This window comes from Acanthochromis polyacanthus, chromosome 18 (genome assembly GCF_021347895.1).
Source record: "Acanthochromis polyacanthus isolate Apoly-LR-REF ecotype Palm Island chromosome 18, KAUST_Apoly_ChrSc, whole genome shotgun sequence".
Taxonomy (NCBI): domain Eukaryota; kingdom Metazoa; phylum Chordata; class Actinopteri; family Pomacentridae; genus Acanthochromis; species Acanthochromis polyacanthus.
Genome location: NC_067130.1, coordinates 13419157 through 13446235, shown reverse-complemented (window position 1 = coordinate 13446235; position 27079 = coordinate 13419157). Strand labels below are relative to the sequence as shown.

Sequence of the window (27079 nt, the reverse complement as noted above, 5' to 3'; positions counted from 1 at the left end):
TGACTCTTTCGGCCAGGAACAAACTAAAAAAGATTTGTCGTTTCCTTTTAATGTTACAGTTGTCTCTGACGTAAACCTAATATGAACAGCTGTGGCTGCAGTGGAATTTCGAAGGACAAAATATTCTGAATATGCTCTCTCACTGATTCTCAAAACTGTTTTGTTTGATCACACTCCAATTTAAGCTTATTTTAAAAACTCAACAGACTGTGCAGCTGTGTATTTTAGCGTATCAAAAGACTGACTTCCTCCCATTGTGCAAAGACATGTATGGTAAGCAAACCAGTGATTCCAAGACAGATATAGTGTGAGCATGCATGGTTGTCGGTCTGTTTGTGTTAGCACACCAGGGTGCATCCTGCATCACACTTAATGTCAGCAGGGATCCAATATTCTGTTAACATCTATAGGATAATGCAAGTAGAACTACTGGATGGATGGATAGATAGATTCTATCTATATAACTTACACAATAAAAACACAGTAATTGCATCTGCAATGAAGATGTAATGTTGCATCTTAACACTATACAGTATGGTGTGAGAAACTTTCCAATCCACCGAGACATGCAACTTTATTGTTAATCAATTGATAACTAAGATAGATAGATAGATAGATGGATTAAAAATTAAAGATGTCAGAACAGACATTGCAGCGCAAACACAGTCCTGCAGACATTCCAGTTTCAACAAAACATGTAATACTGTATTCTTCTGCATTATCGTGGTGACAAAATTGACAAAGACTAAAACTAAGGACAGTTGCTTTTTAAATGAATTGATATTTTAAGTCATTTCTAAAGTACACAAGAACATTTCAGTTAGTTTTCTAACTTTGGAAGTTTGCTTTTTAGATTTATTTCAGTTTGCAGAAACTTATTTCATATGTAGTTTTTAGTTACTTATACTAACCACTGTGCACACCTCCAGTTATATTCTCCATCACCAAAGACTTCTGATGCCATGCAATCATTGTAACTTTCAGTTTCATGTGAATACAAGGCTTTATACAACACCATGTTTAAGTGATGAATAAATGAAAATGTGATGTTTGCAATCACAGCAAGTGGTGTAAGAAGATATCAAGTAATTTATAGATACAGCGCCCTCCATAATTATTGGCACCCCTGGTTAAGATGTGTTGAAAACCTTAAAATAGATTCAATTTTTATTGCAGAAGCAAACTCTCACATGGAAAACCGTTTAAAAAATGTATTGTAGGAAAAGATTAGGTGCTGTTTTGTTGGCAAAAGGGGGTTGTACAAAGTATTAACATCAGTGGTGCTAATAATTGTGGCACACATGATTTGATGTAAAAGAATTATTTCTTAATGTGTGATTTTTTTCCCCACTGAATAAATGTACTTGAATTAAAGGTTGGATTTTCCTCTTTTTTTCATTGTGGTCCTATATTGTTTAGAAAAAAATGAATTTATTAGAAGCTGAAGAACACATCTCAACCAGAGGTGCCAATAATTATGGAGGGCGCTGTATATAGGTAAACGATTAAAAACTGTTCAAATTACGTTTCCGCTTCGCAAAAAATAATTCTAAACCCATCTATTCTGCTCTAAAATGTCAGCTGAAATGAACTATAAAGCTTTTCTTAACCACCAGTCATATTTTCACCAGTAGAGAGCAACAGACAACAGTTTCCGAGGTTTATTTTTCAGATTATTAAAATGGATGTTTGATCAGTCGCATAGTATTTCAGGAGAGAATAAAATTATGAAAGACAGTCGCATTTAAAGCTCAACAGTAGATTTTATTGAATCAAGACAATTTTTACAAAACATTTTTAATCAGGAAATATTTCTTTGCAAACTACAACTTTGCATGAAGATTGATTTTGAATTACTTTTTTCTTTTCTTAAAACATCTTTACCTCTGGATTAGTTTATAAAACATGACATTTAGACACCCTAAACCACACTCCTTCACAAAGTGCAGACGATGTTGTTACACACAAAGGTCCCCGTTTCTTTCACAAACAATGTTTTCCACCTTGAAGACATTTTTGTACAAGAAATCTCACAAATACATTGCTTTTCTTAGGAAAAACAAAACTCACACTGGCACTATTATAAACTGTGGCAAATGTAACATTTCAACGTTCTACAACAGGTCTGCAATTTAACACTTTATAGGTTAAACACGGTAACCATAATCACTGATTTAGGATACAATATGAAATAAAGAAACAGTCCTTAGATCATAAATTATCGCAAATCAATTACTTAGCTCCAGCCAAGACCAGTATTTCATAAAGATATGCTCAGATTTGTTTAGATGCTTTTCTAATCATTTTTGAAAAGTATTTCTCAGCCAATAAAGGATTTTTGTTCTGTGCTTTAAGGTCCAAAATCTCCAGAGTTCTGCATGTTATTTACCTTTGCTCAGTTACTGTCATTGTAAATTTGTTCAGAAAGAACAGCATAGTAAGCAACATTATTAACGGTGACATTTTGTATATATATATATATATATATTTGATCAACATCTAACACAGACTCAGTGATAAGACTTAGTGAAATGTAGTTCAGTAACAAAACCTGTCACTTTAAAAGACAAAGGAGGTTAAAATATAATTAATTAATACTGAAAATTTCAAATGATCTATAAAAGTCGAACAAAAAATCTGTACAAACATAAAGCAAGCATAACCCAAAAATAAAATCTGACTGATGCACCAAAAGATTAAAATAAATCCAGTGAATATATCAACACAAGACACAAATAAATAGCCAGTGTACATATCTAGGAAAGATTTTTTCTGATACACACTCCTTTTCAGCGGTTCCTAACCTTCCCATACATAACAAAATAAAACAAAAAAAAATGAAAAAGCATAAATATAAAAGCATCTTCTTTATTTTTCAGGTCAACAAAAAGCACATAAATAAATACAAAATTACTAAAACTTATCATTAGTATAAAAACTGATAATAAAAAAGGAGCATCTTCAGTCTTGAGACAAGTTTGTCATTTTCTTTGTGTATGAACTTTGTATATACTGTATTAGAGTTCGGTCCGTTTTACAAGTCTCTACTTAAACTGGTCTGGGATTAGATTCATCTGTGAATGGATGCTCGTGGGCGGGCTGGAGATGCCCTCCGACCAATCAGACATGTTGGAATGTGGGGACGAGCTGGACCACTGGTCAGGGGAGCCGGGGGAGGGCGTCAGAAATGGGTGGTCGGGCACCTGCAGCTGGTGGTTAGGGGTGTTGTCCATGGGGCCTGAATAGCTGTGCTGGGAGGGAGGGGTGAGAAACTGGGTGCCAAGGATCTGCGTCTCCTGTGGCATCACCGTGTGGATTGACACGGAGCGACCCGAGCCGTTGTTCTGCTGCATGTCAGAGCCGCTCAACTCTACGTTTGGAAAACTCTGATTGAGGGACTGCCCGGCTGTGGTGGAGTTGGAGTTCTGGTGCTGGAGCTGCCGAGAGCGAGCCTGCTGCATCATGTGTGCAGATGAGCCGAGGTGGCTGGTCTGCAGATTCTGGTATCCCATTATGTGAGACAGAGTGGCAGTACTGACGGCATGCAGAGCACCTATCATGTTGTGGGTTATGGATGGTGTCTGGGTGAAGCTTCCTTGCTGCCCAACTCCTGGGTGCATCCTGGAGACCCAGTCACACTGACCTCCTCTGCTGCCACCTATGGATGTTGTACCCTGACCACTGGGGCTGGACACCGGCAGGTGGGAGAGGCGAGGCGGGTTAGGGTCAAAGGACATGCAACCCATATCCTTACCCATGTTCATCTGGCCCATGTGGGAGTCTCCATTGCCTTGTAGGTGATTTAGAGACACCGGTGGGGACTGCTGGAAAGGTGACGCCATGGGAGGAGAGGCCACATCGGACAGGTAGCCATGAGGTGACTCCAGGGAGTCAACTGGGGAGAGGACAGCTGATGTGTCAAGCAGATTATTCTTCCCATCCAGCGACTTTTTCTTCTTCAACCTGTTATCTTTGCCCCCATCCTTGCCTCCTTTTCCCCCGGAGCTCAGCTTACGAACCTTCTTGACAGAAAGGTTGGGCTTGAGGTTGCTAAGATAGTCATTGGGTGAGCAGAGAGGTGGGGAGAGGCTGGCGGCGCTTAGTGGGGCGCTGTGAAGCCCGGGACTCCGAACCACATTGTACTCCTCCAGAAGGCGGACGATGTCGTGGTGCATGCGCTCCTGGGCAATATCTCTGGGCAGCTGGTCAAGATGGTCAGTTATCTCACGGTTGGCAAAGTGCTCCAGCAGAACCTTTGCTGTCTCGTAGCTGCCTTCACGGGCTGCGAGGAAGAGTGGAGTCTCCTCCTACAACACCAAACAGAGAAACAGTTAATATGCTGTGGACTAACTGCTGACTATTGATCTGATTTTCTGGTTAGTTATGCTCCTGCTAGATCCCTAAGATCTTCTAACGCTAGGCCTCATTTCTAATTCACTAAATAGCTTTAAACTAAACCTTTAAATGTATCTTTATAGCCTCAAGTTTATGTAGTTAACATAGTTGCATATAATTTACTGGCACCAGATGTATTTATTACTCTTATAGTCGCATCTTTTCAGTACCTTGTTGTCCTGCATGTCTTTGTTGGCACCATTTTTCAGCAGCACCATGGCAGCCTCCACATTATTTACAGCCGCAGCCCAGTGAAGAGCAGATTTACCTGCAGAGATGGTGCAGATTCAAAGGTTTTGTCGTCAAAATCCACAGTACAATGAGGCAGCTTTAAAGACGTGTGAAGGTGATTGGTTGATAAAACATTAGCTACCAGAATCATCGGTGGCGTTAGCGTCGGCGTGGCAGTTGATAAGCTCTTCGACCATGCCCTCAACTGCCAATCGGGCTGCCAAAATCAGCGGTGTTGTTCCGTCATGCATGCGGGCATCAAGATCGGTGGCACGATTTCGGATTAAAATCTGTAAAGAGGCAGATTTCTTTGTAAACGTTTTCAAACTGCTGGACAAGTTTTGTCAAAAATAAAACCCTGGAGTAACGTGACACTCCTGAGAAAGGAAGCAGTTACCTGGAACACTCCCTGTGCATCCGCTGCCACAGCTGCATGAAGCGGCGTGCGGCCCATGTTGTCCTGAACGTTGGCATCGGCACTGGACTCCAGGAGGCGTTTGGCGGCGTCAGAGCGGGCGTACCGGGCAGCCAGGTGGAGGGCAGTCTCACCTGTGCGGTCAGTCTGGTTGTGGAGGTTGGCGCCCTGGTAAATGAAGTCGGAGATTATTTCTGCTGACGGATCCTCTTCCTCTTCACTGTTACCAGTCTCCAGCCCTCCACCGCTGCAGGAGGCGATCATCAGGGGAGTGAAACCATCTGACAAGGAAGAGAGAGGAGCGTAATGAGACATTTAGATGGTTTTGAGGATTCAGAAAGATCTATTATTTCGTAAAGAATGTATTTTAACAGTGTACACACCCGGTCCTCTGACATTGACATCCATGCAGTCATTCTCTATCTCTCCCTGAGGAGGCGTAGGAGCAATTGATGTAATACGAAGGTCAGCTGCATCCAGATGCTGCTGTGTCCATTTTCTGTGGTCAGTATGATCACTCAAATCCAACATGGCCTGCTCCTCAAACTGAAAGAGTCATCACAGTGTCAGTTTCATTAAAACACATGAAAAAGTTTGAGAGTAGACAGTTATTTGTCTTCAAGGACAAGAGGAGACTTGCATCAAACGGTTCATCTTACCCTAAAGCGTCTGCATTCTGGATCCTCATCACCCCATTCATTTTGATTGTCATCCATAAGATTGATGTCAGAGTTTTTCATAGGCCTGTTGAAAAGCAAAGGCAAATTAGACTACCTACATTACGTCAAATGATAAAAATACGCTGACTGCTGCAACGAAAGCTCTGTTAATATTCTACTTTCAAACTGTACTTACTTCAATCCAACAGAATCCTCTCCCAGTGGCTCTCTGCGTTTCTTTTTACTGGGCTCCGATACTTTGAATCCTTCAGGAAACCATAGCTGGCCATGCTCTCGTCGCCGTTTACGGGACACCAGAACACCCAGGCAGATGAAACCCAGAGCAGCCAAGCCCAGGAAGACCACGTACATGGGGTAGAGCTCTGAATTGGGAGGAGTTGGTCTCACACCTGAAAAAATAGTTTAATCATATATTATTTAGGATGTCAATGCAGTGACCATTCTTCATGAATACATATGTATAAGTATCTAAGAAGGCTGAATGGCTGGATATGAGTGACATACTTGTGACAGCTTCAATGTACGGAACATTCAGATTCCCACTGGAGGCCAGTGCTCCGAGGAATGCAGCCACGTCTGTGGCACTCTGGAAGCATTCAGTAGACTGCTGGTAACACTGACGGTTATCAATCTCCAGGTACACCACAGACCTATAGGCAGAAATCGGTAGAAACATTAACATTATACACTTTGCAGTAATCCAAGTACAAACCACTTTACTGTTTGACTTGTTCTGCTATGACTTTGTGGTACCTACCCTTTGACTTGCACAGGATCCAGCTCTCTGCGTTTCCGTGGGCTGACCATGGAAGTCATACTCTCCTTCATCTGACCCAAAACACTGGCAGGCACTGAAGCCCACTCAGGCCAGCCATCTGCCGAGCGCTTCAGCACATTATGTTTAACCAGGTCTTGTTCGTTGCCATAATAAGGGAAGATCATGGGTTCTCCTTTGGCATCACGGCGGAACACCACATTAGTGTGGAGAACACTGCTGAGCTCTCTGAGGAACGATGAGGAACGATTTTTAAGTTGTTCTGGAGGAATGTGGACCACGAGCACTAAATGTCCGTCAGCCAGCTTCTCTGGCATGTTGTTAGCACAGTCCAGACCATCCCATTCACATTCTGCATTGTTGCAGCCCTGATCACAGTGGCCATCAGCATAGTGGTCTTTACAATACTGGTCATAAAGAGGGCTGGAAAAAGGAATAAGAATGGGTTAATATTCTGCAACAATATGACAAATTCCAAAATAACCTTGTTGATACCAAATATTTTTTCCGTTTTCCAGACTTACTTGCATTGTCCTTCCTGTCCTTGGCAATCAAAGCCATCATAGAGACACCCAGGGCTGTTACATTGGCCATCACACTTGCCATCATTGAAGTAGCGCCAGCACTGTAGAGCAGCAGAGCAGTTTTGCCACGGATCATCAAAATTAAGTGAGCAGTCTCCTCCATCCCAGCCGCAGGCGTGATTGTTGCACAGTGAGTCGCAGATGTGGTTCCCTGCCCATTCGTCACACTGTGGAATCTCGCAGCTCACCTCCACTTCCGGAGGTGGGGTGATGTCCCGGCCAAACCCTCCAACAAAGGAGTAGTCCAGTATGTGGCACAGCAGGCCATTGAAGTTGCTGGGGCAGCTGCAGTGGAAGAATGGAGCATCTGGGGTGATCTGGCAAGTGCCACCGTTGTAACAGGGGTTGGAGATGCAGAGGCTGTCGGTGGGGGTTTGGCACTCAGGCCCCGTGAAGGTTGAGGGACACAGGCAGCGTGGGCCAAGGTGGCCTGACACACATGTGCCACCATTTCTGCAATTCAGACTCCCACAAGAGCGAGAGTCATACTCGCAGGAAGAGCCAGTGAAGCCCTAGTGGGATAGAAATGGAGTTAATGATTACTGTGCAAAACCTGAGAAAAAAAGGACTGTAAAAGCAATTTGAATGATGCCGTTGTCTTAGTAGACCATAGAGCTGTACTCACAGGTGGACATTTGCAGATGAACCCATGAGGTGTGTTACTGGCAACAGCACAAGTCCCTCCGTTTCTGCAGGGTCTTCCTTTGCAGCCATCAAACACCTTGTCACAGCGCTGACCTGTAGAACAAAAGGTATGTGTGAGGTTCTCTTGCAAACACTTAATATTTTTTTATATTTGTTGCTGCTGGTTGCATATCAGTACCTGTGTATCCAGTGCGGCATTCACAGCGGTAGCTGTTGGTGAGCTGGATGCAGTTGTAGGAGCCCCGGGGGTCACACGGGTCTGACAAGCATTCATTGACATCGCCTTCGCAGCGCTCACCTACATAACCCGGAGGGCAAACACACTGGTAGCCTCCAATGCGGTCCACACACTTGCCATTGTTGAAGCATTTAGGTTCATTTGTAAGTGGGTCAGTGGATGGGTTGCAGTCATCCAAGTTAATCTCACAGTGCACACCTGCAGGAAACACAAAGGTTGGGTTAGACAACATACATATTATATTTCTTTGTTGACTTATCAAATGTATTCAGTATGCAGGTATGTACCTTGTGTTCCTCTGGGACAGGAGCACTTGTATGTGTTGATGAGGTCGATGCAGGTGCCTCCATTCTGGCAGGGCTGAGACTGGCATTCATTGATCTCTTTTGAGCAGTTCACACCATGGTATCCAGGGAGACACTGACAGAGAAAAAGAAAAATCATAAGTTTACCTCGGTGTCTGTGTTAATGTGTCACCAAAAACAGATCAAGACAGACTCTAATAAAAAATAAGTAGCCTGTAAATCTTAATCTTTACTGTACGTGTAACCTTATTTCTCCCTACCTCACAACTGTAACCTCCTAGATAATCAGTGCACGAGGCTCCGTTCTGGCAAGGATTGGGAGAGCACTCGTCCACCTGTTCCTGGCAGTAACTCCCAGTGTAGCCGGCCTGGCAGCGGCAGTAATGTGTGTTTCCAGCATCCAGACACTGGCCAGAATTCCTGCACAAGTGAGCCACTTCAACACCTGCAATCAAAGACAAATGAAGGAGTTACAGAATATGACAAAAAAAAAATCACACACACCAGACTTACATTCAACTAATTTAAGACTTAAAGCAAATAAAACACATGATGGAAATGGCCGTACCTTGCTGTTTAGCTGCTACCTCACAGGACACACTTGGGATGTCACAATAGAGGCCAGTCCATCCAGTCTGACACTGGCAGGTGTAAGAAGCTCCCTGCTGCCAGCAGGAGCCTCCGTTTTTACAGGGAGAAGAGTCACACCAGCGCACAAGGTTCTAAAAAGGAGACAAAGATGAAACTAATGAATACACTACATAAACGGAGGTACTGCATGAAAGTAGCACAAAGTCCTGGTAGATTACACAAACAACAGAATATTTCTCCCTACCTGACAGTTGATTCCCGTGTAGCCGTGAGGGCAGGTGCACTTGTACGTCCCATAACTGTCAAGACAAGTGCCTCCATTGAGGCATGGTTTGGAGTCACACTCATTGATGTCATACTGGCAGTAACTGCCGGTGAATCCAGGCAGACACAGACACGTGAAGGCGTTGATTCCATCCACACAGGTGCCTCCATTGAAGCAAGAGCTGTTTGAAACAAAAGGGAACGAACATTTGAAAACCTTACTTAATTTCCACCTGCTTTGATTATGCAGCTGGTCTAACAGGCGTATAATTACAGAGTACTGTGAGAAGGTGAGCTACCTGTCAGTGCAGTCGTTGGTGTTGATCTCACAGTTGATGCCACTGAAGCCAGGTGGGCAGGTGCAGGTGTAGCTGTTAACACAATCTGTGCAGTTGGCCCCATTCCTACAAGGGTTGCTCTCACACTCATTTATGTCCTCCTCACATCTGCCACCACGAAACCCAGGCAGACACGTACATGTGAAACTGTTGATACCGTCGCGGCACAGACCTCCATTACTGCAGGGATCTGAAACACAGAAAAGAGGATGTGAGGTCACCATTCATGACTGATGTGTTAAAATAGAGAAAATATCTGAACTTGAATTGTGTCAAGAAATGTGTGTTCCTTACTTGGTTTGCAGTCATCGATGTCTGTTTCACACTTCTGGCCTGTGTAACCTGGCTGACACTTGCACAGATAACCGCCCATAGTGTTGTGACAAAGAGCGCCATTGCGGCATGGGCTCTTCACACATTCATTGATGTCAATCTCACATGTTTGGCCTTGAAAGAAAGAAAAAGAAACAATTATCACACTGCCCAGTGGATATATAGATTAAAGATACCCATAGAAAAGCTGAACATGAAATAGATGGATAGATGTCTACCTTGCCATCCTTCAGGGCAGATGCAAGAGAAGCTCTGGTAGTCTTCAGACTCCTTACACATTCCACCGTTTTTGCAGGGTCTGGGGCTGCAGGGGGCCAACAGGGTCTCACAGTTTTCACCTGGTAGCAGAAAAACAATCAGTGTCTGCAGCTGATCCAGCTTTAGACTATAATATTTAACACCACATCACAAAATTAACATAAATCATATCAGTCATTAACATATATCAATTCCTCTACATTTGCAAGTAAAATATTTCATTTTTAAAGTGGCATCAATTTCTAAATCCCAGTTTCCATTCCACTTCCTTATCCATTTCCATGACGAATTAACCAAACAGGAAGGGCCTTCCTGTTTCCTGCTATTGTGCGGTCATAGACAGGAAACAGGACGTGGCAGGAAGAGGGAATAGGACTCTGAGCAGCGTCCAGCTCTCCAGCTTATATTAGCCACCGTGGCATGTTATTTCAAAACACACACATTCTGTTATCCCTGCAAAGCAGACAAGCAGATCTTTCCACACCGAGATGCCAAAAAACAGACATCCCTGTTAGTATCCGTTGGCCAATGTTTTCTAAAACAACACGGGATGGGATACTGTGATTGTGTGGAAACTAGAAGCTTGTCTTTACATTTTCGGACAGAGCTGAGACAGCAGCTAACTAAATGAATGGAAGATAAGCAGCGACATGTCGTACCAGTGTAAGGCAGCAAGCAGTTGCACTTGTATCCGGCCACATCGTCGATGCAGGTGCCCTGGTTGAGGCAGGGGTTGGAGGCGCACTCGTTGATGTTAGTTTGGCAGTTAGGTCCTACAGTAGCAGGATTAGAGAACACACTTGGGTTAGGTATAGGCCAACAAGGCACCCATTCAATCTCTATAAGCAAAGCTTATAACTGACCGGTGAAGCCGACTCTGCAAGTGCAGTGGTATCCGCTGGTCATGTCCTTGCAGGTTCCTCCGTTCATGCATGGGTTCGACTCACATTCGTTGTTATTGATGTCACAGTTTTGACCGCTCCAGCCGGAATCACAGGTACATTTGTAGCTTCAGTAGAAATGAAAATGCAGTTTAGTATTTATTTAGTCTCACTTCTTACTCCATCTTAAATTTGGGTCTGTGCTCACCCATTGATAAGGTCCTGGCATCGGCCGTGGATACAGGGGTTACTGCCGCACTCGTCCACCTGTGACAAACAGGTGGCGTCATTGTAGCCCTCTGGACAGAGGCAGGTGAAGCTGTTGATGCCATCGACACATGTGCCCCCATTGTGACAAGGGTTGATGGCGCAGTCATCAATGTTGATATTACACATTGCTCCTGCAAGACAATAAGGTGGGGATTTAGGACAGTGTAGCAAATATGGGAACTGATAAATATCTTCACTGGCCATTCTGGCAGCCAAACAGCTGGACGCTTTGCTCTCTAGTGTGGTTTTCTTTTAAACCTTTGTGAGCTGTGAGCTGAGGTGCTGTGTGTAGCTTTGGGCAACAATAGCGAAAGAAGGAGCTGTAGTAGCTCCAATGTGTGTCTAGCTTGGTGGCCCCTGGAGGCCCTTTTACCTCTCCTCCATGGGCTGAATGGGGCCCTGTTGAATAGGCAGAAGGAGGATTTCAGCTGGATCTGAGGGAGGGAGGTGCTGCCAGGAGAGAGGGGGGAGGGCTGTAGCTACTCTCCCTATTCACACACACCCACACCACCACCCCATCCAGGGAGAAGTAACCTCACCCAGGCCTGTTTACAGGGACAGAAGGCCAGACCCATTTCACACACGGCCGAGTAACAATTAAACCCCCCTCTGATCTCCTACCCAGCTCCCTGCTCCTATGCTCTTCATCAATCAGGAGGGGAGGGCCCATCTGCCTGATCTTCAGTTACAATAGTCCTCTGTCCCTCTTTGTCTCAGTCCTGCCGTGCCCTCCACACTCACCCCGTCAGCACAAAAAGATGGAGGGGAGGAAAAGGAGGAGTGATGCAGAGCAGCACACACTTGTGTGTGTGTGTGTGTGTGTGTGTGTGTGTGTGTGTGTGTGTGTGTGTGTGTGTGTGTGTGTGTGTGTGTGTGTGTGTGTCCCGGTCCCCTTTTCAGCATAATCACACAGCCACTACCAGTCAGAACCGGCTCTGTTGGACCATGAAAGGGAGGAACACAAGACCGGCCCACTTAGATAAGACTTTGTCACTGAAGTTCTATACAGGTAAACGAGTGCCAGCAAAGTAAATGAAGTGAAAACACTTCACTCAGTAATCAATGGAGTTTGTCATCCAGTTAAAAATAAACATCAGATATGTAATTAAAGGCCAGTCTCTTTTCCTTTTAAAGTATCACCTTACAGAGTCTTTCCTGGCTCAGCGTCACAGCCTTTTCAAATGGCAAACAAAGTTACTGCTTTGTGTGTGTGTTTGTGCATGTATCAGGTTGGGGGGGGCTGTGTTCCTTTTCTCTACCAGGCCCCCCTCCTACTCAGGCAATCTGACACCATTGTTCTGCAGGAGTGGACCAGCCAGCCACCTGTCCTACCTGCCTCTCCCAAAGCTCGGGGGACCCTCCCCCTGCACCTGTAAAGTCCGCCCACTGCTCACCTGTGTAACCTGGCTCACATGCACACTCGTAGCCATTGATTTTGTCGATGCACTTCCCGTAGTCACAGGGTTTGCTCTTACAGTCGTCCAGATTCACCTCGCAGTTGAAACCTGTAGATTGGAAGAAGGAAATAAGATAAGCAGAATTCAAAACATTTTCACTGAATGATTTTCAGAGTTTTCTTAGGATAACTAAAGTCTTACCGGTGGTGCCTTTAGGGCAGGAACAGATGTATGTGTTCTCCCTGTCTTGGCAAGTGCCACCGTTCTTGCAAGGCTGGCTTAGACACTCATTGATGTTGGTCTCACACAGGCGGCCAGTGTATCCAGGGCGGCAGTAGCAGGTGAAGGAGGCCAGGCCATCCTTGCAGGTGCCATAGTGGCAGGGGTCAGAGTAGCACTCATTGATGTCAATTTCGCAGTGCTGCCCGGTGTAACCTGTAAAGCAAGAGCAAACTTCTCAGTAGCAGAACAAAACTCATTACATATTACCTGAGAAGAAAAGCAGTTTAGTGTACCTGCAGCACATTCACAAGTGTACTTGTTGGGTCCATCAGTACATTTAGCTCCATTCTTGCAGGGGGTGCTGGCACACTCGTCAATATCCACCTGACAGAGATGCCCAGAAAAGCCTGCGGACACATTTTTTTAAGATGAGAATTAAGCTTATTTTCAGATTATGGAACAAATTTCAAGAAGAATTTCTCTCAGTATATTCTGTGAATCATATCTACAGTGTGCATAATGTGCAAATCGACTACAGAAAAACACAATTTGCATCTGAAGTGGGTCGGCAAGATGCTGAATGTCCTAACAAACTGTTCCTCAACATTCCCCTCCACCCCCTCCTTTCTCTGCTCTTACTGTGCAGTGAAATCTTTCTTTCAAACAGCAACACAATGGCCTCCGGCTTACCAACTATAAACCAATCCCTGCCCCCAGTTTTGGCGCTAAGCTCTAACACAAACTCTCACGCCCGCCAAATATGCTAATGTTCCTGCAGCCTGCTCTGCTCTGTCCATTTCACCCTTCAGTGACACTATTAGAAGAAGTAAATCATTCACTTTCAATCTGTGAACCATGTGTGCAATACTCAGTGACAGATTGGTTGATGATCTACTCCTTTATTGCCTCTTCCCTGCTCCTATTGTCTGACCAAAAAGGGGTTAACTTAGAGCCAAAGAAGCTCTTACTTTAGTCTAACATTTGAACAATTACCAGATATTTTCTCACCTTTGGGGCACTCGCAATGGAAAGAGTTGATCTTGTCGATGCATTTACCATTGTTGAGACAAGGTTGGCTGGCACACTCATCTGTGTTGATGTGGCAGAACACACCTTCATATCCTGCAATGACACAGAACTATTAAATGTGGCTCAGATGCTTCAAACAAAAGCTTGCATGCATGAAGATATATGTTTAACCCTTTTTCTTTTTCTTGCAACATAAACTAATGCTCTTACCTGGCATGCAGATGCAGTGGAACCCTCCAATCTGGTCCAAACAGGTGGCATCATTATGGCAGGGATTAGACATGCATTCATTGACGTCCATCTCGCAGCGTGGTCCTTCGTATCCTTGAAGACATTTGCACTGGAAAGATCCTTTTGTGTTGAGGCATCGACCACCATGCTCGCAGGGATTGGCACCTAAAACATTGAAGGTACAAGTTTTATATATTTTCAGAGATTGAATTTGTAGGCCAAATCAGAAGAAAGAAACTATATAATTTACCAAGAGAGCACTCATCAATATCCAGGTTACAGGCTGAGCCGGTGTAACCTGGGGGGCAGGTGCATATTGCTTTGCCATTGACGGGGTTAGTGTCACAGTTGGAGCCCTTTTGACATGGGTTGCTGATGCAGGCATCATCCAGGTGGCACAGCAAACCTGAAAGCATCAACATTTTACATTTAACATCTTCATTAGGACCATGAGCTGTCTTGCATAGTGTGTCTGGAAGGGCTGCAGACGGTCGAACCTGTGCGTCCATGAGGACACTCGCAGAAGAACGAGGCCACACGGTCGTGGCAGGTGGCGCCATGGTAACAAGCCGCGCTGGCACAGTCGTCGATGTTCTCGCTGCAGTCATCACCCGTCCACCCGTTGACGCAGACGCAGTGATAGCTGCCGTGGGTGTCGTGGCACGTCCCTCCATTCTGACATGCATTGGGCATCAGCTCACACTCGTCCACATTTTCAGTGCAGTATTGGCCTGAGAGAAGAAAAGAGCTTGAGCAGACTTTGGACTGAAGCTTGTGAAAGAATTTTTGAGTATTTTCTTACTGAAAGGTCACCTGTGTAATGTGGTGGGCACTGGCAGTTGTAGGTGTTCACCCCGTCCACACACACACCACCATTCTGACAGTTGTGACCTGGACAGTCATCAATGTTGTGCTCACAATGCTGACCTGTGAAGCCTGATGGGGGAAAAAAAGACAGTGAGGAGTAATAAAGACATAAAAGAAGATCCGGCAACACTTGGTTTTTGTTAATAATAATCAGACTTTTCCTTCCTCTTGTTATCACAGTGAACTCAAAGCAGACAAGCTGTCTAATTCCTCATGACAGACTGATTTAATACCCTGTAAATGAGGGTGCAGCTTGTCTCCTATTTAAACATCAAAGGCTTGAGTGGGTGTTTTACAGGCAAGATAGCCTGATTAACAATCAACCCCACAGCTCTGCAGGTGCCCGTGCTGCTTCACTATCTAAACGCATTCCAGCACAGACACCCACCAGAGACACAGCATGGATTAAACTTTAACACACAACCCTGTAATATCCCTCATTCATCTGCATATTGACTCAACAAGCTTTGTGCTGACCATAAGCACACAATTAGATGAAAGCACAGCTTTAATAGCAGTGAATTTTAACTTTTTTTTTAATACACCATTTAGAATGTGGTTTGGAAGAAGAAAAGTTTCTCAGCAGCTGGCGTCCTGCCTCTGACAGCCTCAGCTCGGCAACAGCTTTCTGTACCAACACAATAAAGATGGCAGATAGACTGGCTGTATTTAGCTGAAAAACAAGATATTTTTGTGAACCTGTGACCTCATGGACAGGGCGTGGATATCTATACGTTTATATGCATGTGCGTATCTCTGGTGCTGTGTGACCTCGCTGGTGATTATCAGAAGGAAACGTCTGTGTGACTGCATCCTGCCAGTGGAGACTGGCAGCAAGAGAGCGAGGAGGGGGGCAACCAGAGATTGCTCACTCCACCCAATCAGATTTTACTACAACAGCAGACTCGTTTTTAGGTCAACTGATGTAACAGCAAAACAAAAGTGTGTGTTCTGTTACTACACTAACCATATGCAACTCCTTATGTCAACAGAAAGACTGCTTGTTTATGCATAGATAGATGTTTGTGTGTTACCTGGCAGGCAGCTGCAATCGTAGGCAGTGTCTCCCTTCTGGACGCAAGTGCCTCCATTCTGGCATGGTGAGGGGCTGCATGGCATGTAGGGGGTCTCACAGTGCTGTCCGGTGTACTCTTGAGGACAGCGGCAGTGGTACGAGCCCACCTCATTCACACATACGCCACCGTTGAGGCAGGGTGATGGAGTCTGGGCGCACTCGTTGACATCCTGCTTGCAGGTTTGCCCGTGGAAGGCCAGTGGGCAGGTGCAGATGTAGCTGGAATCAAAGGCTGAGCACTGGCCGCCATTTGCACATGGATTGGAAGCACATGGGTTGGCAAGCTGGCAGGTTTTGCCTTGAACATGACACAGTAAAAGAGAGTTAATCATTACTGTTCATAGTGAAGTAACAGCCAGGAAAAGTGCTGTCATCTCATAAAGTTTGAGGCTTCTAGCTCCATACCTGACCAGCCTGGTGGGCAGTGGCAGCGGTAAGCAGTGAGAGTGATGAGATCACATGTCCCTCCATTGCGACAGGGGGAGCTCATGCAGGCGTGGTTGGTGGGAGTCAAGCATAGCCGGTCGGTGAAACCCACACGGCACATACAACGGAAATCAAATGTGTTGCCATGGGAAACAGGTTTGCATTCACCACCGTTGCGGCAGGGTGAGGGGCTGCAGGGGCTCGGATACTGGCACCGGTTGCCTACGTAGTCACTGGGACACCTGGGAATGTACAGTAAGGAGGAGGGAAACAGTGATGATAAGAAAACCAGGATCACTCTTTTTTTTTGCTTAAATCATGGGAACAATTATCTAAACAAAAGGGGAATAATAGGAGAGGGGTGAAGGGGGAGGAGTGGAAGGGGACTGAAAGTTTCCCGCCCAGCAAAGTCCCACTGCAGCGAGACGGGGACAGTATGTTGTTCTAGTATGTCTCTCTGGATTAGACTCCCTCAGAACCTTGAAAACACATTCTGTCGAGACAACAGACGCCACAACATAGTCTAGCCGTAACAGCCTGTTCCCATCTACCTTTCGCCCCCATGCTGTCCACCCTCATCCTGAATGACCGTAGAGATCAAGGGGCCAGTGCCGCCTATGGATGTCCCATATGAAGCCCTGCATTCAGGCCCTAAGCCCTTGGCTGCTTCCCTCCCATCCAGGCCAAGGACAGTTACTGCTACAGTCACATAGCTCAAACTGGCTGCTTAGTGAAATGTAGAAACTCAGGTTCGAAATTTCACAAAGATAAGAGCTAGCCACTCATCCAAATAAAAAGCAAATTACAAAAAATTGACTGATTTTCCTTTCCCATTTGCGAGCTGCTCAGACATCATTTCATATGCAGGTCGTACAAGTCCCATCTGTCACGTGAAGGGGCATTAAAAGTCAGCAGAAAAGTGTTTATGTTTGAATTGGGGCTTGTGTGACAGTGTGTAGTTGTGCGCACGAGCATGTGAGTGTTTATGTGCGAGGGAGGGCATCTGTTGGCCTCCTCGTATCTCCACAGGGAGCAGGTGCGCATGTTAATGAAGGCAGCTGTTGGACAGGATTCCTCCCCCATCCTCCTTTCTCCTCCTCCTCCTCCTCCTCCTCTCCCCTTATCCTTCCTCCTCCTCTGCCTCCCCTCCCTCCCCTCTGTCCCCTTCTCAGATGGGGGTGCTGACAAGCCAACCTCTCCTCCAGGGACATAAAGAACCCATGTGAAGTCAGCTGTTGCAACTTCTGTGTCTTCGACCCTCCCATCCTTCAACCACACCACTCATTCTTAATTCCTCTCTTCCTTACCTGTTTCCCCTTTTTGATTTCCCCTTTTACGCAACATTGCGTCTTCTTTTCTGTAGTTTTCTAGGCATCTCTACTCTGACTCAAATTCAGCTTTCAAAAGTCTGTTAGTGTCCTGTTGGGGCTTTTTATAGCTCCCAGCAATTTGCTTTTTACAGCATTCTCCGTATGTCACACAGGACTGCTGAAAACTCCGTTGTTGACTTAGTTTGATCAGACCAGTCAGGGAGTTTTTAACAGTCCTGTGTGTCCCCACAGGGAGCCCAGACAGTTGCAATTGGCAAAAGATTGTAAAAGCATTTGGGGTAGCTTTGAAGTTTCCTTGCTTCCCATTTCACTTCACCATGAAAATAAATTGAATAACTTGAGGGAATTCATGAATTTCACATAAAAATCTCACCCAGTGTAATGAAACAGAGATCTTATTAATTGTGTGTGTGTGTGCAAGTGTGCACTCGTGTGTGTGTCACCCCACGCTAACTAACTGTAATAGATCCCCTTTGTCCTGAAGTCAGTCCACTCTGAGATAAAGATCCACCCACATGCTGAAAAGACCAGCAGCACACACCACGGCAACAGGTCTCTCCCAGCGATGCAATGTCCCCTCAGGCCGGAGCAGATGCTTCCCCGACCTCTGACCCTCAACACTTTTGTGACTGTGGGACGGCCTCCCTGCCTTCTCTCCCCTCTCTCCTCTGTCCCTGCTGGGCCTGATCTACCATCTGTCACTCTGAGGGTGACTTTACCCTCCTCTGTCTGACACAAAACCAACCCAACTGTGCGCTGGGAATGCCACTGCTGTGGAAAATGTTACGTGAAATCATTGAGGGTGGCGTACAGTAATCATGAATGCGTGTATGACATCAATACTCCTGTTTCCTGGCTGCTTATGAAACTATTACACGATCAGTGTCTCTTTTCTCTTCTCTCCTCAACTCTCACTCCCTCCTTCGCTTGTTGCTCTTTTTAACATTTGTTTCTGCCCTTTCCTCCTCATTCATTTTGTCTAGTGAGCTGATGTTCCCTTGGATGTGTCTAATCATTAGCCAAGACCCGACCCCTGGGGTCCACATCTGTTAGTCAGACAAGAACAGAACAATGTGGCTCAGCTAGAAAAAAATCAAATGTGCCTGATCTGAAAGGCTCTAAACTTCAACAACAATGAATTTTTTTTGCACAATTCTACATCTAATGAGTGAAGAACAGTGTGCCATTAAGACAAGGTGTAAGAATCATACAAACATACATATAAACATTTACAGTAAAACCACCAAGTGCATTGATCCATTCATAAGTAAATGTATCTGTTATCTCTCAAGCTTTTAAACCTAATTAAACTGTATAAAAGCTGTTTTTAAAAGGTATCTGAGGCATGGATTTAAATATATACATATTCTAATAATACATGGATAAACCAACATGTTTTGAAAATAATGTTTTTCTCCTATATTAACACTGAGACAAAGTCTGAGACGAATAATAATGATATTTCCTACAAGTATCGGGTCTTCAGTGGGTAATTTTGTTAGTAATCAAGCTGATTCCTGTCTCGCGCTCTCAAATATGTGGAGTTGAAGATTTATGAGGGTCGGTCACAGTGACAAGACCGGAGCACCGGCTTGACTAATGACTGTGAGATCACCTTTTCTGCACAAAATAGCAGCAAACAAACACCAGGGTCATAACTTAGCAGCAGAGTGTGTGTGTCAGATACACTTTGTTCTGCTGCTGGTAGATTCATTCAAGTGGCTCACTAGTCTACACACTATGAGACACCTTACAGTTGAAGATAAAACACCTGACTCCAACCCCACTTTGTGTGATGGTTATCAGTGACCTCTAGCCTGGAGTCTATTACTCAGATTACCATCAGTCAGGTGGGCAGATAACATGTGACTACAGCATCCTCAGTGGGAAGCCATCACTATACAGTAAGTTTAGCAGTCTTTCTTGCTTTTCTTAGTAGAGAAATGTATTTATATTTAATGTCATTGGAGATAATGTGAGTTCACTAGCTGTGCTAATGTTTTCTTTCATGTATGTCATTAGAAAATATCAGTATGCATCTATGTAATGTAATACTGACCTGTAAAAGAGTTTCTACATTTGACAGCCGGTGCTGCTGGATGTGAACTTTCAACACCCACTACAGTGAAACAGCCACTTATCTGTGTCCTCTGACAGCACAGCTCTCATTGAGGATCTCCAGATCAGTCCACTCAGGGGCTCCACCGACAGCAAATGTGAGAAAATATGTCTTTGTATGGAATATTTTCTGTACAGTAGCTTTATGACTGTTTCCAAACCTTTAGATATTGATTTTGCTTCCGTGTTTGGTAAAGAAGATAGGCAGTTTTTCCGTCACCGACCTCGTTTAGAGCTGCATCAGAGGGGCCCTGGCATCTGGGGAATGGGCCCAACCAGGGGAGTGGCAGCCTTACAGCTTAAACCCCAATAAAAGCCCAACACCAGCAGGCACACTTAACCCTACCATTCTCCTGACTCGCTTAAGCCCGCATGGAGCTGAGCCTTCACAGAGACCTGCCTGGTAATCCTATAGGAGGACAAATGAAGAGCGGCATTCCTTGAGGGAAAGTGTAACATCTCTTTAGTGGTGGTGGACTCGCTCTAGACGGTCTTTATGGGTGAGACATTTTATCATCAATATGCTATACCAGACAGCTCCGTGCAAGGTCACAGAGCCCCGATCGCACAAACAGCCACAGACTTTCAGCCAATTCTCGCTTTCACATCTATTTCTGTCGGACGTCTCACAACATTTGAGACATGTAAGGAGACTGTTGAGATGTTTTTTCTGGTTTATTATTAACATCTACCTCTGACCAAAACAGTGTCTATTTCAGCAAAGCAGCATCAACAGTCAGTCAGTTATGCCACAGCGGGGTGGAGGGCAACAACCTTTCAACTTCGCTGTGCCCTCATTACCGACTCGCAAATGGAAACTAAATTTGACTCACACGATGCTGTGCCCTCACATGCTTTCGTGCTGCCTACATAACAAGACCACTACAATCGCATGGGAAACAGGAAGTCCCAGACCTTCAGATAACCTCTTACTTCACAGAAACATCACCGAGTGCTTCCCCATTTTAGCTGCTTGTTGTTGTTTCCATATGTCTGGTATCACCGCAAACTCTGCACCACGGTACTTTACTGCTGACAACTTTCTGATCTCTACGAAACTCAAAATCTTTTGCTCAAGTTTCAGATGTAAGGAGAAAGATCTTCAATCAAACAAACTACTGTTCTATTCCGGCCCTAGTGTAAGGGTTTAAAACTGGTTTCGTGTTCCTCTCTTTGTTATTTTTAGGTATTTTAAATATCTCTGTGTTGAATGTAAACCTCTACAGGTGAATGCTGTCCCACAAAGTTGTAAAAAGCTTGTTGAAAATTGTTTCTGTTTTTGTATACAAAGCTAACAAAATTCAGTCAATTACACAATAAGATGTCTGTAGAGACAGTCAGAGCTACTTTTGGCTCAAGTAAATTATATTCTGCCTGTTACCTCTAATTGCAATGTGTCAATTTTTAAGGACAAACATCTTGATAATATACTTGTTTACTATCTAGTACAAGTACTACAGCGCTTAAACCCACACATGGACAAAAAGAACAGCTAGACTAAGTCTGTGGTTTGTGGAATAAGTTACTTTTACTGGATTCTGTCTGTGTGTTTTCAAGTTTGGTCCACCTTAAAAAATGTTGAACCACTCTCTGCCTTTGCAGGGCAGACAATGGTTACGAGTATTCAAAGACAAAAGCAGATTGCAATCCAAATCAGAGGGATAAATACACAAGTTCCAAGCCTTATCCTTTTTTTAAGGATGATCAGTGTCCTAAGGGGGGACTATTTTTATAGCCAGGAAGCAGCAAAAACATCCTCTCTGAGCAGATTTGCTCTCAACACAGTTCAAATAAACTCATCCCTAAGACATCTGATTACCACTGTTTATGCCGAGCCTAACCTCGTTCTCTATGCCAGCATGTGATTTCACTCTTGCACTCGTGGGAACTGTGCTGAAAGCGAATTTAAATCTATCTTACCACTCAAATCTGTGTCGCCATATGCTTGCACTGCTGAATAAACCACAACGCAGATCGTGACTCACTGCTAACTTCAATAGCTGCGTGTGTGGGTTTAAAGCATTTTAAACCTTTTGACCTTCCATTTAACATCTTGTGATGGGAACTGCACCAGTCTTCTACTCATACAATCTAATCTGAATCTGGGGTACTACATTCACCCACAGTGCCAGTTTTATGCTTCTTACGAAAGCTGGACTTTCCACCTGTGTCATCAACGTGAAAGCAATTCAGATTTGCCGGTGAGAATTCAAATAGTGAATTTGGAAGCGCCATATGCCACAGACGCTACCCTCTGACCCCTGAATTTCCCAGTACACCCCATGACTGATGGCTGCTCAGCTTGGCAGGGATGATGATTAAAGAGGAAAGCACGGAGGAAGACGGATAGAGAGAGCGGGCGGGTGAAGTGATGCTCTTATCCTGTCTGGTTTTAATTGGACGGAGCAGAGATGGAGACCACAATACCAGCTTTGTGGGGGTGGAGAGAGTTTCTGTGCGCACACGTGCGGAGATGTGCGTGTGTGTGTGTGTGTGTGGAGTGTGCAGATTAGATATTGTGAATCGGTGGCCCTGGGCTACTAGCACAGGCCTTTCAATGGCTCCCCCTTGTCCCCACAGACCAGAGATGCGGCTGCCATGACCACATGCCCCGAGGGTAAATCAGGCCACCTCAGAGTTTCCTTACAAATGGAGGGAAGAAAAAAATGATGCCACAACTGGAAATCACAATACAAATGTTCTGCTCTCTAAGCACATCTGTTTCTGCTTCAGGCCTGTGTACAGATAAAAGCTGACATCCGTGTCTCACCTCATCTTTTACTATCTTGCGCAATACCGGCTAAGAGTGAATCAGCAGGCTCACAGACTTACATTAAGGTCAGCTAAAGGGAAAGCGTTAGCATATCATGTGTCAAACTATTAGCATCAGTTCACAGGCTAAACAAACAGCCCACAATCTGCCTCTCAGTCTGTTCCCACTTGTTTGCCTTCGAATTTCTGCACTTTATTCCAATTAATCTCACTCTCTCGACATCCAATCCAATTACATTTCACAGCCATCTGGCTTTCAAATGGAGATCACAAGGTGGGGGTGGGAGGTGGAGATGGAGGAGGGGAGGGGGTGAGGGTCCATTCAGAACGAAGGAGACAAGCCTTTCGGAGGAGGGGAAGAGTGAGGTGGGGGGGTTGGTGGTGGTTATGGCAGGGGTTTGGTGTGTGTTGTGGTGTTTGGGGTGGCTGTGGCATGATGGGAAGCCCCACTCAGATTAGTCACACAGCATTATTCTGACTGCAGGACAATGGGTGACGGGCGGCGGGCGAGCCCCAGCTGTCGCCCATGAAAAGGCAGAAAAACAAGATTTAGGACTGGACGCGTCCTCTCACTTCGCTGGGGACGGGGTCCTGCATTCATTAACGGGGGCTGCTGATGGAGGAGGTGGAGGTGGAGGTGGGGTGGGAGGGCTTTTGTCCGGCTACTCCTCTTTCACCTCTCCAACACTCTGGAACTCCCTTATTTTATTTCTTCTACTTCTTAAAAGTCTTTTTTCTATTTAAGGGAATGTGTGCACAGAGGACCACGGGCTCCTGGAGGGCTACTGGGGCACACCGGCCCACAAGAAAACTTAAAGGCCTCTGGTTGCTGGGCACGGGGCCGCTCAAAGGCTGGAATGAAAGGGGGATATGTGGCCCCTTTTTCTTTCTAAACATAAAAAAGCACTTTCAAGTACCAAAATTACGCTACGCTGCACTACTAAGGCAAATTCCAGAGAAAGGACAAAAAAGACAGCAGTAGATGCTGTGCTGTGGCCTGCAGTGGAACATCTGGTGCATCACATGTTGCTGATTTTTTAGGATCCCCTACTTACTTGCACTCTCCATTTCCATTGATGGTGGCTTCACATCTTCCTCCATTCAGGCAGGACTCAGTTGGTAGGGAGCATTTTAGACCTGTGGAGTGCATGAAACATATTAGAACACACCTTTAACTAAAATAAGTCAGTGCAGACAGTGTAGCAGAAGTCTGTACTGTTAAACTGACAGTTGGGATTAAGTGGGATAATCCAGAGTTGATGTTATTTAGTGGGAAATTATTCATCAGTGAGACTTTTAATACCTCTTTATTCAGAGGAATGTACATTTTTAATGCACACACGCTTTGCACATCCTCATCTTTTAATTGATTTGTTACACGGAGTGTCCGTGGGGGATACTGTGGACACCGGTGAGGCCACAGCGCGTGGTGCGTGGCTTTTGGGGGGGGGGGGGGGGGGGGGGGGGGGCACGCTTTTTTTGCGGGCAGAGCGCAGCAGCTGCGGGGCTCAGATGCGGAACAAAAGAAATCAGAGTCCAGCACGAGCCATAAAACACTCTCCTCGGGCATTGTTTACCGGCAGACGGGAATAACAGCACCTCCTACTCCTCCCCCTTCACCCACAACACTCTCCCACACATGCAGACAAAAGGTGCCCTGACTCCCCCATCCGTGCGCTCCCCTCCTCCTCCGCGTCCCCCTGCCCCAACACACGCACGACTTCCATGATCTGCAATCTTATTTAAAACCAGCCCTCAGAACACTTTAAAAAGATGACTTTTAAAAAGATGTACTTTGACTTTTTTTAAAAAATAAACGTAACCAAAAATGTTGAGAACTTGTTCCAATATGCATAAAAGTCCATATAAAAAGTTTCAAATCATTTAAATAAGTCACAGTTGCACCAGAAGTGTAAGATTAGTTACATTATCAGAACATGACTGTTCAGTCTGTGCAGAAAACATGACTTGTGTTAAATATCTTCCACTGTAGTGAACTCTGGGGAAGTCAGCAGCCAAGCGCAACTTTCTCGCTTCTCCACTTGTAGTGAATTCGTTCCCACGACCAAGGAAAGCTCTTAAAACAATCCAAGCCCATCAGAGGTTTAATATGCTTCAACCTGCCAGTTTCTAACCCTCCTCTCATCATTATAAAGCTGATAAAACAGACTAATCAAATAAACTGGGCTCATGTCTCTAACTGATTTTCCACTAACTTCTCAGCTTTCCTTCCACATTCACATTAACGCTCTGCAGCCTGAACCAGGATTTAATCTGTTTAAAAGAGTTTACCTTGTGAGATGACGATTGCTGGAATCAGAAATGTTAGTTTCACAAAGAAACGATACATTCCTCCTCTTCAACTTCACAAATGTCGTGGACTCCCGCGTTGGGTTCGCATAGATCCGCAGTTAGATACTCCAGGTGTTGAAATAAATATCCCCAGTCAAAAGGAAAAGAAAGAAAAAGGAGTAAATCCAGCAGAGATAGGAGACAAGTCTTCAGCGGGACTCAGTTCATAGATGTTAACCTGCTGCTTTCCGAGTTCTCAATGAAATCTAGAGGCAACTCTACAAGTTCCTCCCACTCATCCTCCCCCTTTCTCCTCCTCCTCAGGCCTAATTCGAGCTTCCTCCCTCCCCTCATGCTGCAGGAGGGACAAACTCTCACATCCCCTCCATGTGCAGCAGTAAAGTTATTCATATTTGACACTGATGTGAAAAAACTACAACACTTAGGCTGCTTTTTTGGAGGCATTTATACTTTATCAACTCCTTTTACTGCCCCTTCATGCAACCTTTGTGCATTCTTTCACAGGGAAATATTGCAATTTAGACTCATATAAAAATACTGTACTATCCATACTATTCAAAATATCATTTTGGAGATACAGTTACACTATAAAAAATGCTCATGAAAAACGGTCAAACCATGACAGTAAAAATCTGTAAACTCCTAAGTTTCATACAGTTTATATAACACTGAATCACCGTAAATAAGACAATCGGGAGAAAAGTCCTGCACAGTTGTTCAATAAGTGTATAACATTCAATACTGTAGTTTTTACATTTATTTCTCAAATAATGCAATTTTTTCTCAGTTAAATGTTGAGCTGATGTTGGAAACATTCTGTAATATTTAAAACAACTAACATTTTTTACATTTTATTTCATGTAAAAAATACAGTTTGCCCCGGTCAAATTGATGTACTTTTTGCTTTTGTGTGTGTTTTGTGCATATATGCCATGCTACAAATACAAATATTAAATGTTAAATACACTAACTGTTGTGCTGATAATGAAAAAAAACTGTAATATTTAACACTTTATAGGTATTTTCATGTAAATTTTCAAGTAAAGCAAACGGTTTTTTTAGAGGTTATAACACATTTTTTTACAGTAAGCACATTTTTTACCGCAAAATCAACACCTTCATTACATTTCTTTACTGTGAATGAAGAAAATGTTTTACCGTAATTTTAAGGTAGCGTTCTGGCAACCACAGCTGCCGGAATTTTACCATATAAATTTTATTTTTACAGTGTAGCTACCTGGAACAGGTAAAACTCACCCCCAACATTACCAAATACCTCTGATCACAGTAAAATGCCATTTAAACACTAATAAAACAGTGACACAAAATATTATGAAAATGCAATTTTATCGCAGTATAACATTCAGGGACCATTTTTTTTGCATGTGGAATTGTTTTACTCTTGTACTTGGAACACTTTTTGGCATTTTATTTACTGTTTTGATGCATAGTTTGTAGTTGATATGCTAACACTGTGGTGTTTCTAGTTTTAAAAGCTTACCAAGTAAATAATCCAGATAATTGCTGAACTACTTAAAGAAACAAAACACATTTACTCAAGTACTTGAGAAGGAAAACCTTAGCTAGCTTAAGTCACTGTCCTTTCAAAATATTTAATCAACTGATAGAAACTGATGCATGTTTATAGATTCAACCACTAAACAATGTACAAATCTGTTAAAGTGAGCCTTCTTGCACTTGAATATGAACGTGTTTCTTTTCCTGAATCCATGCAGTTGTTAAGGCCCCTGCACAAAAAGATAGTCTGACATCCTCAGATATTAAATCTTTGAAGACCCAAAGCTGATCTAATCTTTCATTGGAGCATGGCTGTGAAAGCTGTTTTGATGTGACTTAAAACTTCTTTTTACTGTAAATGGCCTTTTGGACACATTTGAGTCTGGTTTCAAACAGCTTCACTGTTGATCAAGGGTGTCTCCCTTCACTGTCTCAATACTGATTCATGTAAAACGAGGATCATAGAATTCTACTTGACCGACTTGGAAAATTGGCTGGATTATTTGATCCCACCCTGACTTCAAATGTCGATGACAGATTCATGCTGGTGACAGCGTGGAGTCCCTCAGGGTTTGAT

General features: G+C 44.2%; 1 protein-coding gene across 1 annotated transcript; it reads right to left on the bottom strand.

Moving 5' to 3' along the window:
* Positions 1–1743: 1743 nt before the first annotated feature.
* notch1a (notch receptor 1a) lies at positions 1744–25238 on the bottom strand. The gene is made up of 34 exons (XM_022198566.2): positions 24964–25238; positions 23727–23808; positions 16430–16692; positions 15984–16322; positions 14896–15018; positions 14580–14813; positions 14333–14488; positions 14062–14247; positions 13831–13944; positions 13116–13229; positions 12802–13035; positions 12598–12708; positions 11142–11334; positions 10916–11061; positions 10712–10825; positions 10013–10132; positions 9756–9908; positions 9423–9651; positions 9104–9305; positions 8837–8990; positions 8529–8713; positions 8251–8383; positions 7904–8161; positions 7706–7818; positions 7021–7592; positions 6479–6919; positions 6226–6371; positions 5897–6110; positions 5701–5785; positions 5425–5587; positions 5024–5322; positions 4769–4916; positions 4566–4663; positions 1744–4307 (listed from the first exon to the last, which is right to left on the bottom strand). The coding sequence occupies exons 1-34, from the start codon at positions 25019–25021 to the stop codon at positions 3045–3047; spliced, it is 7443 nt and encodes a 2480-aa protein (XP_022054258.1). The 5' UTR covers positions 25022–25238; the 3' UTR covers positions 1744–3044.
* Positions 25239–27079: the final 1841 nt, after the last annotated feature.